Genomic DNA, 13586 nt, shown 5'->3' on the forward strand with positions numbered 1-13586 from the left:
TCTGGGGGATGTGAAACGTTTTCGTATGTCGAAATTTTCCGGAAGTCGAATCATGATACCCATTACAATAGGTAGCTTTCTTATGAAATCTACCTTAAAGGTAATGAACGACTTAATTCGAAACAGTTCATTTCTTTAATGATGCTATTGTGAAGTCATAAAACTAATAATAAAAGTCATCTTTGATTTTTACGTTATCTTTTTTCTTTTTAGGAAAAATCTGATTCAATCTGCAGCAACTTAAGTTTGTAAAATTAAAACAAAATGATTACATTATACTTTTAAAAAAATTGGAAAAAAATTATACGTGCAAATATAAATTTAACAGTGAGTAGAAAGAAAATATATGGTAATTATTTCAATACACTACAGAAAATTGTTTATAATTAACATAGAACTTTATTAAAATTTTATTAGAACATTCCTTTTCATAGGAATTAATATACTTTGATATGAAAATTGGAATGAAAATTTTCTTTACTTAAAAATAGCAATAAATTTCCTACATTTTTAAAATTTCTTAACGGCAATGAAGTTTATTTAATTTAAACAAATATTTAATTATTAAGTAATAACGTTATTTAACAAATTAACAATGTTTAAACAAATAATTTATAAGGCATATACTTGAAGATTAATACTTAATCTATAAATATTCGCAGATAAGACTCAATTGCTAAGAATTATTGGAGATTAATTTGAAAGAATACACTTATACTTATATAAACGAATATAAATTTATTATTTATAATGCTTGAGAGTTATATTTACTAACAAGTCAAAACGAAAATAAAATAAATGGATAATATAAAGAAAGAAATGTTATGATTTTTTTATCAGTTACTTTCGTTAATGTTGATCAAACGTCCATCACATAGACCTTCAATATGATTGGCGATTTTATGAAAGGAACTACGAGCGATTGCGCGTCAGTGTCGGAGCAGAAGTGGCTGACACGCGCGCGCGGCTATCTCAGTTCTGTTTTCAGCTAGGACTGTCCGTTAGTAATAACCCGCTGTTCGTTCGTATACGATGGATGCGCGTCGTCCAGACGTAACCGAGCGACTGCGGTCACGTAATAATTCTACATCAAGGAATGTAACCAAATATACAATTGTATGTATACTTCCATCAAAAGTATAACGTGTTTTGTGATATTTAAATAACAGATCACAATACTTGTTATCTCGCGAAACAAGGTAAAGTGACAAAATTCTTTCAGTTTTACTAACAAAAAAATAAATAAAAATAAAGATTATTAAACTAACACAAAATTATTTAAAATTAGATTAGATCTATTTTGCTTAAATGTTCACTTTAAAACTAATTTTGCACGTAGTCTTTTATCAACTTTCACATTTTTATTGATTAGCATTTTCATAAAGTTTTTAATGAAAATAACGTTATCAACAAATTTATTGCAACCAATGTTTAATGCAATAATTTAATAAATTAATTATTTTTAAAATCAAATACGTCCTTTCCTTTCAAAATTCGTAATTAAACAATTAATTACGAATTTGTGAATGAAGTTTCGTTTTTTTTGACAAGTATTAGTGACTATATTTTTTGTACTATTTTTATTATTTGTCTTTTAATTTAATACTTTTTAAGTGAAGTGCTTCAGAAAGTTTTTTTTTAATGTAAATTTATTAAGAATGCTTGATTAAACATCGACATATTTTTAGGTGATATATTACAAATTAAATGCTCCAATTTGGTGAATGATATTACCTCAGTCGGTTTCTCTAAATTAGTTTCATTTGGTTTTGTTGGACTCGTATAATTAAGGAAATAATTAAAATTAGTATAAGTAGATTTTTAAAATTAAAATTGTTAGTTTCCTGATGATTATGAAGTTAAAATTTAAAGAACTCTTAACAAAATTGATTCCAAAGTTATAAAAGTAACAAAAAAACAAAGAGAGGAAAAAGTGATGGATCACGCCGTTTTCAATCCAGATAAATAAACGTATTCATTTCTATTATAATTAAAAAATAAAATGAAGTTTAAAAAAATATTACTCGTTAATTATTCGATTTTGAAATGCCATGCAAGTACAAATTTACTTATTTTTTGTAACTTAAAAAAATCTACCCATTGTTTACCAGTATAATTAAAATTTGTAGGAAGACGAATAGAGAGATTATTATTAAAAAAAGGTATTTTGACTAAAAGTGTTCTATAAAATGATATACTATAACTCCATTTTTAGTGCAATCAGTCAATTAGACTTTTACGTTATCATACGTACCATTGATAGAACCCATTAATTTGGTGCTTTAAGTTACTGAGAATGGAGGACTTAGTCGCTATCCTGTAATTCTAGAACTTTTACACTCCCCAATCATTTATAGGCTTTTTATATCAAATTATATAAAAATGAGTATATTGTTGAGTGGGCTTCAAGTAAAGTAACTTACCTATTGGACAGTTATTTTTTAAATAGGTTACGCTTCATAGAGCTAACTAATATTTAACAATAGAAGCAAATAAATCCAACAACTTCTTCTACTAACTCATTGATTTTTTTAGCTATCAGAAAGAATTTAAAAATTATAATTATCGCACAGAAATTTTTAATTATAAAAACCTTTTATATGTACATTTTTCAGCACTTAAGTTTTTTTTACAGACTACAAAAATCGAGTGCAAAAAATAAAGAAATTAACTGAAAGTCATTATGTGTCTTCCACTCATATGTATAAGTATTAAATAAAATCATTATTATTATATCATTCATATTAAAACAATTAAACTCATCTAAGGTAATGTTTATCTGTTTTAAACGGGAAAAAAGGTTAAAACGGATTAAGAACTGTTCTATTAAATTCATATTATAACAAATAAAGCAACATTTTACTGAATTTTTATTAAGAAAAATCATTGTAAAACAGGATAAGTAGTTCTCCGACCAAAGATGAGTTCTGAACACGTCTGTCTCCAACCACTAAGTTAACTTGTTGATTCTCTTTTTGAATTTATACTATTGAAAAATGATATTTCCGATTCTCTTGCTGCTTAGTCAATCAATCAGTTAAATCATTTCACTCATTTTTGAATCAATAAGCGACAGAACCAATTTTATAATAAATTACGGAGTTTAATAATTATTATAGTGTTTTATTTGAAAATACTGTAAACTGAAATATAAAATTAAAAAAAGTAGAGGAATAAATTAAAATAAATAAATCAAATTTTAATAAAAATGTAACGAATAAATAACAATTTTCATTTCCAATTCACCACCAATTCCAATTCGTCACCAGATTATAAACAATTATAAAAAATAACAGATTTGATTTTAATTAACAGACTTTAACAACAGTTAACTTGCTAAAAAAATGTTTGAAATCTAAGCTGTAAAAATTTCATTTAAAAACTTTTTGTACTTATTTGAAATGTATTTATCTAATAATTTGGTCTATATATATACATATATATATATATATATATATATATATATATATACAGTAGCCAGTAGTCAAGGCTTGCTTTGCTCGCCCTTCATCGTAAGCTTCTCAGTCCTCCGGACCTCCTGTTTCTTTAAACTCATACTTATGCGACTAATAATGATAAATAAAAATTAAAGCCTGTTCAATTTATAAAAAATATCAATGTATTATAATTTTAGGGTATTGTGATCTAAAAAATGTGGGTTTCAAAATATTCGGCCGCCATCTTAAAAATAATAATTATAGCTGGTTACCTTCCTTCGAAAGGGTAAAAATGTAATTGTCCCGGTTCTTAGTGTTATCTGACAAAATCAACTCAAGAAGCTTACATTTTTTATTTAGTTTATTTTTTTTTAATCAAATAATCGGAGGCAGATGTATGTGATCCCACATACATTTGCGTCCCACATTCAGTAACAGTGAAAATGACTGTGTTGATTGAGCCATCAATGTACAGTATAAAAACCACTGTCGCACCCTTTAAAAAATTGAAATTAATAAAATCACCAAAAATTATTTTTAGATATTTAACTAAAGGGTGTTTGATAGCCCAAATCGAGTAAATATGTCGTTTAGTATAAACGGAAATGGGGAAATTTTGCAATCATTATTCGAAATTTCTTTTACCTTTCTTCATCCCTTCCAAGGTTGAATTTCGAAACAAATTACGAATTGGTTTTTAAATATTCGCGCGCGCGCGCACACACACTAAAAAGTTGATACCTTCGTTTATTACCGTGAAATTAAAAAAAACTTATTAATTCTCATTGTTACTACATTTTAACTTAAACTCGGAATTTCAAAATATCCTTTCTTAGTGCACAAAACGTAAGAACAATACAAATTTTCATCAATATTATGAATTAGTTACAGCATGTTGTTTTATAGATAAAAATACATACAAATATACATATTTAACAGATATATTGTATTTTATTTAATATATAAGAAAGGTGAGAGACTTACATCATGAATTTTTGTGCGGAAATATTTGAAATAAACAAATTAAATTTCGTTACCTATAAAACTCCAAAACTAAGCATTAATGACAAAAAAAAACTGAAAATTATTTTGTAATATTTATGTGGACTGGTTAACTTTTTCATAAAGAAGCCTTCGCTTATTTGGAAAAACTTAACGAGATCTATCAAAGGAGGTTTTGCTTTACTAAATAAGAAAGATCATTGAAATCTGATGACTTCGTCAAGAGCAAGGTTTTTGAACACATATAATAAAAAAAAAAATAAATAAATAAATAAAAAATACGTATTAAAATGAGAATCTCCTCTTACTTTGAATTCAGTTAGTAAATAAAATAGAAATATTCACTTTATCATTTTTTTTTTATGATGCAAAAAGTGAGAACTAAGTTTCTGGAACTTTGTAATTTCCTCACAGCTCTCTGAAATCATTTTTGTTTTACCTGCAATTTATAGTTTATTTTTCAATTTACGTATTAAAATATTATTCTACAAAATAACGATTAATAATTTATTATCTGTTCTACTTAATGTATATAAAATTAACGAAAAAAATAATTTCTAGCAAGGTTAAACAGTTAGTTTACGATTGCTAGATAATTGGATCAGTAAGAATAAACATATCTATTAGAATTGTCTACAAAAATTATTGTGCGGTAATAACTATACTTCTGTTTTCTTTCTTTTTAGATAAAATTATTTTATTTCAATATTCATAATTTTTTTTTATTTATTCACACGTAGTTTGTCGGGTTTCTTTCTTTAAAACCCGTTGTTGTCTCTCTATTTACTTTTATTATACTTAGAAAATCTTTCTTTGATTTATATATTTAAGAAAAATTACTCGCACGTCTTCCATACTTAGCAGTAGTATAGAATTAAACCGCAATCGTGTTTATTGGGCGGTAATAACCAGTTTCATTTAATCATATAACTTCGATGATTTATTTCTTACAGGAGTTTTTCAGTTAAATAAGTAGATCAAAACAATTTTTTAAATTGTTAAATATATTTAATAGAGATCTACAATCTATTCTATAGGATGAGTTCGTTTCAAGAATGTGTAATTTCTTTTTTTAATAATTATTATCACTTTATATAAAACCAAACACTTTTAAAATTTTTTAGGACAAGATATAATTCATTGAGGGCAGAAAATGTGATATTTTATGAAAATAGAAAATAAAAATAAATTCTCAATAACACTGCTATCAATATTATAGAAGCATTTTACAATTGTAAATATGAGATTTTATTTTAAAGTTAATGATAATTAAACAAAAAAAATGAAAGAAAATATTTTGAAAAAAATGTAAAATTCAGAACAGGATTAATTAAGGTGCTTAGCTTTTTTTTCTTAAAAAAAATCAGATTAATTTGCTGCCGTAGATAGATGAGGATGAGTTTAATCTTTATTGAACACATTAGGTTCTTACTATTTTTTAGACACATAGTACTTTATCGATTTTAATATATAAATCAAAATTGAAATAAACATAAACATCAGATACAAAGTTTGCGTACGTTTATAAATACAACAGTTGAATACTTGTTACCTACATATTTTTTTATATAAAAAAATGTTTGTATTTTTAAAAAAATGTTGAGTTATACAAATAATCTGATGAGAAAATTTCTATTGATACCAAAAGCGATGGAAATAAGAAATTTTTCGGTATAATTTTACAAAAAAAAACATTTTAATTAATAGTTTGGAAAAGTTGGAAATTAAAAGTGTTTTTAAAAATCTTAATTTGAAAAGAGCAGATATTTATAACAGAATACTATGAAAAAGTAAAACTAGATCTATGCGTCTTATTTTAGGCGTCCAAGTCACTTTTGTAGATATCTGCATATTTTTGTATATATTTGCATAAATATAGGTAAGCAATTAATTAAATAATTGAAGGTGAAGGATGTATTTTAAGATTAAATATTTTCGTATAGTACTGAAAGGAATTGTAATGAATATGAAATCAAGCACATATTTTTCTTCTTATTTTTTGTTATTAAAGAGGAAGCATCAACAGCTATCGTGATTAGCCCGGTGAAAATTGATAGCATACGGAAAAGATGCTATATCTGTCCGGGATTCAAACCCGGGATCTCCGCATGAAATGCTGCAACGCAACTTACTTAGTCACGGAGGTCGGCTCATATTCTTATAAATGTGTGAAGAAAAAAAAATTTGTTCAAGAACTTTATAAAAATTTTGAGTCTTATTTCCATAATAACATTTTTCAAACCCGTGTTTTTATTTAAAACAAAAAAAAAATATTTTTACTTCTTTCATATTAAATGAAAATTCAATGTCAACTTTGGTTTTTGTTATTAAAATTTTTTTAAATGAAAGCTTTAATTAGTTCGACTGTTGTTTTCTTTCAGTCTTAAATCCAAGACGTAACGTTAATTGAATTCCATAAAACCTAATATTTCCAGTACAACATAGGGATTAAAATCCACAACACACGTTAGTAATGTGAAGTAGCCTAATTAAACGTATAATTTTATTTAAATTAAAACGTTACAGAACGGATGTTATAACGACTAATCAATAATAATTGCAAATGAAGTAAAATAAAAACCATACTACGTTATGAATTTATAACAAATTAGTTTACATTCACTTCAACTGAGAAACAATTTTTTCACAAGGAAAATACATTTAAAAACAAAACAATTTTTTTTTTAAATACATACAGATGCGCGGAAATATTTCAACTTTTTTAACGCATGTTAAACTTAATTCATTTTTCAAACGTCTTTCTTTTGAAAGGATAAAACCTTTAGAAGTATAACATTAAAAAAAAAAGAATAATAAAAAATATTTATAAAATATGACAGTAAATATATATGTATCACACGATTAGAAACACAAATAATCTATATATATATATAAAAGGCAATCTTTGTTTTGTGTGTACCCTAATAACTCAAAAATTATTTAACAGATTTCGTTAAAAATTTCACAATTTATCAGAAATTTAATTTTATTACAATTTATTTCATATTGTGTCCCGAAAATGTTTACATGTTATTAGTTCCATATATTTTTTGGCCTGGCATGAGATGTTTGATATGTATAGGAATGAATATCCTCTCAAAATCAACAATAACGAAGTATTGCTAGGTCCACTAGAAAATAATAATAATAATGCAGCCCAACTTTTAATAAACCACATTCCGGTTCAAAGTATTGAATTGGTCTATGAAAATAAGATAATTACATAACCAACGTATTAGTAAAGAAAAAAAAAACAGAAGTCACTGGAATAACGACAATTGTAGCTTATATTTACTATATTCTAAATTATTACAGGAAGTATCATTAGACTATTCTATACAGTAAATGTCTGAATCTTTTTTGTAAACGTTATTAAATCAATAACATTCAAAATATAAATTATAATTATATTATATTAAATATAAAATATAATATTAAATTTAAATTTCCAAGAGCTGATTTAAATAAATATTTTAAGTGGATAAAAATTAAAATTATTTAATTTTCGGATTTATAACTTTTTTGAGCATAATTTTTAATGTTACGTTTTTCCCAATAATGTCGTTAACAAATTATTGAACGTTGTTAAAAGTAGGAAAAAGTAAAACATTTTACCAAACGCACCGGGTTGATCTAGTGATAAAACTCGTCTTCGGAAATCAACTGATTTCAAAGTCGAGGGTTCTAAGTTTCAAATCCTAATGAAGAAAGATAATTTTATTCGGATTTGAATACTAGATCGTGGATACCGATGTTCTTTGATGGTTAGATTTCAATTAACCACACGTCTCAGGAGTGATCGGTCTGAGTTAGTTCAAGACCACACAATTATTAATTCAGTTACATTACACCGATAAGTCACTAATGACTTTAATTGTTGATGCAACTATAAATAAAATATTAAAAATGAAATGAAACGATATACAGAAAACTTAAAAAATGACTAATTTATTTTGCCTCATAAATAACAACGATAACTTCTCTTTTTAGAAATAATATATTTTTTCAACAAAAATCTTTTTAAAGATTAAAGAAAATTTAAATTTAACGTATAGTGACCGTTATGGGTATCTTAAAAAAAAACAAATGTCATCTGAATTTGTTTTGTTGACTGACACTTAAGTTTGCTTAATATTAGTTTGAATAAATATTTTCTCTGCTATATACTTTTTCCATGTAACAATTTAGTTGGTAAGGTATATTAACACAGCAGAATAATATGATATATATATATAAACGCTGTACTGCACCTGCTATTGTATCCTTAAGAAATAACTTTATTTTAAACTCTCATATTTAATTGTACTGTTATTACCATAATTTCTACTCATAGCTTACAGTAAAATCATAGTCGGGAACATATATTTATGCAGTTTGATCTAATTTAATTGTATAACAATTTTCTTTCAGAGACAAGCGTAATCAATTATATAGCAAGCGGTTTTGCGCCTTGGGCAATTAAATTAAAATTAATAATTAATTATTTAATGAAAAATAAAATATAAAGTTTCAAAAAATATGGAGATATAATTGTTTTAAAAATAATTCTTATTCGGCATAAATAATCGGTAAATATTATAAATAAGAAATGTAAAATATACAGAGTGTTTCTAAAATGGTGGGCTAGCTATAATTTTTCGGATTCTACTTGTAAAACAAAACAAAACATATCCTTACGAAAAATGGCAATTTCTCCTACGTTCTCCCCCGTCCGCCGTTTTGATATTTTTATATAAAACTTTATATCTCAAGTTTGGATAGACGAATCACATTAAAATGTGATAAGGAACTTAGTAATAAAGTTTTAAAATTAACAAAAAATCAGGATTTAAATACCTTCGCAAATTACAAAATGGCGTCCATGTTTATTTTTCAATCCGTTATATCTCCGTAAATATTAGTTTTATCAAAAATGATGTTATTTTCAAAAATATTAAGCCTTTAATTTTGAAAAAATGACTTTTTATTTCTTAAAATTGGTTAACAAATAGCCGAGTTATGGCAGAAAATTGATGTAATTTTGCGTCTGTTTTTTTATCTTCCACTTTACATTCAGTTCGATTAAATATTAATTGCTTTTATTTATTTTTAATTATAGTATGGTAAATTAGTATCAAATTAAATTATAATTTTTTATAATAATACACCTAATAATTAAAAAAATAAAACTACCTGTGATAATGTTACTTTAATTACTTAAATAGTTAATAAATATTAAAAGTTATAAGAGCGGTTCAAAATTTCCACCGCTGGAAATTACACAAGTCTCCAGTCTTTATCTGAGAGATTGTCTTAACCGTTCAAAAATCCCGGGAGTGTTCCTAATTTCTTGAAATCCATTTTTGACCCTTTGTTGAAGATTCTCAGCGTTGAGTTGAATAAACAATAATGTGTTTCAAATGGCCCCACAGGTAGCAGTCAAGAGGGTTTAAGTCAGGTGATCGGGCAGCCCAGAGCACTGGCCCTCCACGGCCTATCCATTTTTCACGGAAAGTTTCATGTAGGAAATTAGATACCAACTGACTTAAATGTGCTGGAGCTCCATCGTGGTGAAACCACATATTTCCTCTAATTGTAGCGGTAGGGCTTCCAAACAATGTAAAAGATTTTCGGTTAAATGAGCAAGATAATTTTCTCCATTTAAACGATTTGGTAGAATGACAGGACCCAAAAGATAGTCATTAAAAATATTTTCCCATATGTTCAGGGAAACTCTTTGTTGATGGCTACTTTGGAAGGTACTATCAGGATTCTTGTCGCTCCAGATACGCCGGTTGTGATAATTTTGAACACCATTCCTATTGAAAGAATCTTCATTTTTACATTGTTAACATGATCAAAAGTAATAGTCGCTGTGTAAAATTATTCAAAATTGAAAAATTAATATAAATTGTTTTATTATTACTTAATATTAAATCTTATTGTGAGAAAATTATTACTTAATCTGATACTAATTTAAAATGCTAGAATTAACAAGAAATAGGAACAATTAATATTTAATGGAATTGAACGTAAAACGGAGGACATGAAAACAAACACAAAATTACAAAATCAATTTTCTACCATAACTCAGGTATTTGTTAACCGATTTTAAAAAGTAAAACGTCAATCGTTCAAAATAAAAGGCTTAATAATTTAGCAAGTAACATAAATTTTGATAAAACTAATATTTTTCGGAGATATAACGTATTTAAAAATAAATATGGCCGCCATTTTGTAATTTGAGAAGGTATTTAATTCCTGAGTTTTTGCTAACAGTCCGAAGTACTGTTTTAGTTAACTTTTTAATATTATTATTTCTTCGATTTTTTTTTACTTATTTCTTTGTGTATTTTTTACATTTACCATTAATGAAATATCTACTGATAATTGTTTAACAATCAAAATTGTCGCCTAGATTAAAAAAAATCTGATTTGGACAATATATGACTTCCTTGTACACCTATTAAATTACATTTACATATTTCTTTAAAATGAAAAGTACATAAAATTTTATTTCACTAAAAACTTCTGATATTTTTCATATGTTTATTTTTGAATTATTTATCGTAAAAGATTTTCTACAATTAGAGTTAATAATTATTAATAAATCGAAGTATTTAAATTTAAAAAAAATGTTAAAAATAGGAGAAGAAGTTTGATTACAAACCGGCCTTCTTCCCCTAAGATCCAAATATGTTATTAATTAAAATTTCATTTGGCAATAACTCCGGAACAAATGGAAATAAGTACCACTTATAATATCGTTGAAAAACACTCGATGAGGAATTATTACTACAGTTAGGGTAAAGTCCAAAATCCAAATCTTTTGGTTTTTTGGCTATTTGAACACTTTTGGTTCAGTCGATTGCAATCAAAAGGGGAGGTGCACAACTAGTTGTTTACAGTAGTCCTAAATCAAAACTTTCAACATTCTACGGCTAATAGTTTTTGAATTATCCGAGATACATACGTACGTACGTATAGACATCGCGCGTTACAAATTTTGCCAAAGAGTTTTGACACAAAGCTAATACATAAAGGATGATAAACGTCTGAAACAGTTTACTATTTTTAACTATTTAAAGTCTAATTTGAAGTTTTTTTAAGATGAAATGAGTTTAATAAAAAAGGTAAAAAAAAAACGTAGTTATCTAAAATGATACTAATACAAATTTAAATACGTACTAAAACATTCAAACTAACTTTTCTTACTTTTCTGTTTAGCTTCCGGAACCATCGTAAAGTATTACTTCAGAGGTTGAAAGAGGATGATAAGTAAGAATGTAAATAAAGTTTAATCTTCTTCAGTTTCAGATCGACCAATCCTGAGACGTTTGGTTAATTGAAACCCAACTACCAAAAAACGCCGGTATCCAAGATTTAGTATTCAAATCCGTATAACAGTAACAAATAGAAGGTAACAGTAACTAACTCAAATCCGTATAACAGAAAACATGAATAAAATGTTTAAAAGAATAAATCAAACCTGCGAGGAGTATGGGATGAAGATAAAAGACAAAAAAAATGATAATTAGCAAATCAACCAAAAGTGAAACAATTAGGATTGGGGGAAAAAGTTGAGCACGTGGCATCCTTCAAGAACCTGGGGAGCATCATTAAGGAAGATATGAAGTGTGATCAGGAAGTTAAAGTATGAATTGCGAGGGCAAAGGAAGCATTCAACAAAATGAGGAGAGTGCTATGCAGCAAACTAGATTTGGGACTAAGGAAAAAACTTGCAAACTTTTTTGTGTGAAGTGTGGCCCTTTGGGGGCAGAGTCATGGACTATTAGGAAGGGAGAGGAGAGAAGATGGAGGCCTTTGAAATGTGGGTTTGGAAGAACATGGAAAAGATCAGCTGAACGGAGAGAGTTCGGAATGAGGAGGTGCTTAGTAGAGTGGGAGAAGAGAGGGTGATTATTGAAATAATAAAAAGAAGAAAATGCAATTGGTTGGGACATTGGCTGAAACGTGACTGCCTGTTGATGACGGCATTGGAAGGATTTGTAACGGGGAGGAAAGCAAGAGGTCGGAGACGAATGAAAATGGTAGACAGTATAAAAAGAGAAGGAAGTTACTATAAAATGAAACGGATGGTTCAGAATCGAACACAATGAAGGCAACCATGTGAAAACCTGCCTTTGGGCAGAACAATTATTATATTAAAAGCAACTGACTATCTTTACTAGGATTTGAATCTTGGAACTCTCGATTTCGAAATCAGCTGATTTGCGTTGACGAGTTCACCTCTAGACAAATCCTGTGGAATCCAAACTACCTTAAAATATTATAAAAATTTGTGCATAACTACATATTAGTGAGGATTGAAAGAATATTGTAGTGTCTAAAATGAGATTTTTTACAGCAGTTTTCTGGTTATATTCATTTGGACTTCTGTACAAGGAAAATTAAATTTTTTAAGCTAAATCAGAATGTTTTTCGATGCACGAAAAGTAAAAATAACTGTACTTAAACTGAAAAGTCTCTCTAAGAAATTTTAGCATATAAATCTCAAGGTCTACTAGGCGTTGAATGTCCCAGAAATCGATAGCTCTAACAATAATAGAAAAGCGTGATGAAATGAAAGACCTCTTTCAATAGTTGATGAATTGAGCACATGAACTCTGAACGTATTTTACGGCCGAAAGAATCATTTTAACAAAGGTTAAAATCCCTACACTATTTTTGTTTGGAATGAATTAAACGATGCTACTTGATTATTGATAGGTTGTGTGCTTGAGCTCAGTAAATATTCTTAGTTTCATTTCAATGTTGTTAGATTATACTTAGAATATTTATATTCTATACAATAACATTTTTAAACCCGGCAAATAATATTACCTTATTTATTTTTAAGTTTTTATGTTTATTTTTCTTATCGAGTCGAGTTCGTATTGTAACGGAATATAGACAATACATGGAAAGGTTTTTTAGTAATAGTAGGAATGATTTCATTAATCAAATCTTGCAGTGGAACGGTTTGTTTTCATCAGTTCCAAACAAAAATTAAATGCAACATAGCGTAAAAGCATTATCTAATTGGTCGATAGTTTGGCATTGATTAGTCAGTAGTATTACGCTATTTCGTTACAGGGCAGAAAGTTTTAAATAAATTTAACTTACAGTTAAAATCTCAATTTTCTTTTTAATCACTTACTCAAATTT

General features: G+C 27.1%; 1 protein-coding gene across 5 annotated transcripts in view; it reads left to right on the plus strand.

Moving 5' to 3' along the window:
• Nucleotides 1–977: 977 nt before the first annotated feature.
• Nucleotides 978–13586, plus strand: part of LOC142326132 (QRFP-like peptide receptor) — an 807760-nt gene continuing 795151 nt past the window's right edge. For 4 of the 5 annotated variants that reach the window (XM_075368334.1, XM_075368332.1, XM_075368336.1 and 1 more), the window contains exon 1: nt 978–1116. In XM_075368334.1, the coding sequence (XP_075224449.1) occupies nt 1033–1116 (84 nt within the window). In that variant the 5' untranslated portion in view covers nt 978–1032. Of the gene's footprint in view, nt 1200–13586 lie in introns of all 5 variants that reach the window. The other variant, XM_075368335.1, reaches the window with a different exon arrangement.

The sequence above is a fragment of the Lycorma delicatula genome, chromosome 6 (assembly GCF_047948215.1).
Source record: "Lycorma delicatula isolate Av1 chromosome 6, ASM4794821v1, whole genome shotgun sequence".
In the NCBI taxonomy this organism is placed as follows: Eukaryota; Metazoa; Arthropoda; class Insecta; order Hemiptera; family Fulgoridae; genus Lycorma; species Lycorma delicatula.